Genomic DNA, 2,579 nt, shown 5'->3' with positions numbered 1-2,579 from the left:
TCCTCAGATACCAAATGAATTGTGTTTACACCAAGCGTAGCAACTTCATCTTGTCAAGGCCTTTCGGTCATAGTGTTCATTATTGACAGGTCTATTCTACCTTTGATAACTATCCAGAATATACCTATGATGTTTCATTCATTCCTATAACTTCAGATTACTTAAGGTGTTGGAATTGGGAAGTATCAAATTTAGGTTCTTTTTTCCAACACGTTCTATTTTTTCTTGTTCAACTAATATACTTGGCAGCACAAGGTGCTTTTGATCTTATTCCTACACCAGGAAGTCAATTTTGAAACCTGAAACTTTTTTCGTAAAAGGTTTAAGTGGAGATATTCAAATACCCGTGATTCAATGGAATATGACAAATATGAGATATCGATAATCGAGCTTATTTCTATTGGCCTAATGGTGATGAGTCATGTTCTAGAGCTCGAGTTTGCTCAAATTCCCTACGAACCTCAAGAAGCTAACGTTGTAAAATTTTTGATGACCATGGAATAAGATTACCGACTACTGGAGACTACAGAAATCAATTATGAAGGTGAAGAATGGAACGTGAAACATTATGAATCCAAGAAACTTAAGTTGTTGAAAATGCACATCCTTAACATCGCAGTACGGTGGTCAACCTCAATTGATCCTTTCCCTTGTATCGAGCAGTTACTACTGCAAAGCTGTAAGATTTTTGAGGAAATTCCTTCATGTTTAGGAGGTATCCCCATATTGCATATAATTTAGGTAAAGTTGTCCAGCAATGTAGCCACTAGTTCAGCTTGGAAAATTCAGGAAGAGTAAATTGGTATAGAAATGAACACATCCAGAGTGGAATTCTGAAGCTTTTTCTCGAGAAACATAGAGAAAATTAGTGTATTTTGTTGGTTGTCACTCGCTAAAAATGTTAGACTGGTTCATATGAGATTCTTCAAAAGTAGCAATTGTGTATTTCTGGAGGATCCCAAATGGGTGCAGCAACATTTTCGGAGAATCTAAACAAGTACCAAATGGGTGCAACAACATTTTCGGAGAGTCTAAACAAGTACAACATATATCTTCTGTCATAAGCTTTTGTCTATTTATTTGAAATATATGGTGGTTTTTGGAAGTGAAAACAAATTTAGCTTTTGCTAGATTTGTTTTTTTTTTCTTTGGAAAAATTGGTTCTTACATTTGGATTTGGTTTTGAACAAGTTCAACATGCATGTATGGTAGTTGAGAAAACACACACCGTAAAGTAGAGAAAAATTGATATTGTATTAATTGATTGAGTGATACAATCACTGTGTATTTATATACACGAAATAGGGTGCATTAGATCAATACTGGTTACACTAGAACTCTACCTGAACTTTAGCTTGTACACTCCTAATACACTATAACTATGCTGAGTATTTATCGCTTGTGATCATTATCTTAATCATGAGAATTATCTTAACACTCACCCTCAAGCTAGTGGGAGGTGAGCTCATTACACCTAGTTTGGCTCGAAAAAATTTGAACATGTCTTTTCCTTGTTCCTTTGTATGGATGTCTGTCAGTTGATCCTTGGGCTTGACAAATTGAGTGACTAGCTTCCCTTGAGCTACTTTTCCACTCACAAAGTGATAATCCAATTCTACATATTTGGTTCTGGCAGCATTACTGGATTAGTAGTCATGTATAAACCACTCAGGTTGTCATGAAAGAGAGTGGGAGCAGCCTGGATATATACTCCAATATCTTGAAGGATGTAGCAAATCCATGTGAGTTCAGTTGTAGTTGCTGCCAATACTGTATATTCAGCTTCAACACTTGATCTTTCAACAGTGTCTTGCTTTCTTGAAGACCAGGACACAAAGTTTGCACCAAGATACGCACTATATCTAGTAGTAGAACTTCTAGTTGTAGCACACCCTGCCCAGTATGCATCTGAGAATCCATAGAGCCTGAAGGAGGATTGAGATATAATTCTCAATCCATGATCAATGGTTCCATTGACATACCTAAGTATTCGTTTAACAGTTTAAAGTTGTACACTTTGGACTTTGCATAAATTGACTGACAAAATTTGCAGCATGAGTGATATCTGGCCTGGTGAGACTGGGATACTGCAGGCTTCCCACTGTGCTTCTAAAGATTGAGGGATCAACTGCATTTATAATAGCTTCTTGTAGACCATACTTGTAAGGCAATGGGGTATGTAACTGCCTTCACATTTGCCATGTCAACTTTTTTTAACAAATCATTTTTAGATTTGCTTTATGTTGGATAGATTCCTCTAGGAAAGTACTGTATTTCAATACATAGAAAGAAACTCAAGGGCCCAAGATCTTTCATAGCAAATCCAGTGTCCAGTTTCTTCACTATTTCACCCATCTGACATGAGTTGCTTCCTGTTATGATTATATCATCCACATAGAGTAGGAGTAGTAAAGTACCTTCAGTGGTGTGAAGTGTGAACAAAGAGGGATCTACCCTACTGCATTTGAAACCAAGGTAAAGCAAGAAGAAATTAAACCTCTCAAACTAGGCTTTGGGAGCCTGTTTAAGACCATAAAGAGCCTTTTTCAAAACACAAACATGCTTGGGATGTTGTGGGA

At 36.8% G+C, this 2,579-nt stretch overlaps 1 protein-coding gene across 1 annotated transcript; it reads right to left on the bottom strand.

The window, feature by feature from the left end:
• Window positions 1-1,615: 1,615 nt before the first annotated feature.
• LOC107871737 (uncharacterized mitochondrial protein AtMg00810-like) lies at window positions 1,616-2,355 on the bottom strand. Its single transcript, XM_016718628.1, has 3 exons — window positions 2,270-2,355; window positions 2,089-2,187; window positions 1,616-1,982 (listed from the first exon to the last, which is right to left on the bottom strand). The coding sequence occupies exons 1-3, from the start codon at window positions 2,353-2,355 to the stop codon at window positions 1,616-1,618; spliced, it is 552 nt and encodes a 183-aa protein (XP_016574114.1).
• Window positions 2,356-2,579: the final 224 nt, after the last annotated feature.

Source organism: Capsicum annuum, chromosome 5, assembly GCF_002878395.1.
Source record: "Capsicum annuum cultivar UCD-10X-F1 chromosome 5, UCD10Xv1.1, whole genome shotgun sequence".
Lineage (NCBI taxonomy): Eukaryota > Viridiplantae > Streptophyta > Magnoliopsida > Solanales > Solanaceae > Capsicum > Capsicum annuum.
The sequence above is the reverse complement of the archived record's forward strand: the minus strand, read 5'-3'. Positions and strand labels throughout refer to the sequence as shown.

Excerpts from the sequence above, each read along its gene's own strand:
- LOC107871737 (XM_016718628.1), bottom strand. The coding sequence starts at position 2,355 with ATGGGTGAAATAGTGAAGAAACTGGACACTGGATTTGCTATGAAAGAT. Across the intron at positions 2,188-2,269 it reads TTTCTATGTATTGAAATACA|GCAGTTACATACCCCATTGC; the intron begins GTACTTTCCTAG and ends GCAAATGTGAAG. Across the intron at positions 1,983-2,088 it reads AGCACAGTGGGAAGCCTGCA|GTATGTCAATGGAACCATTG; the intron begins GTATCCCAGTCT and ends ACGAATACTTAG.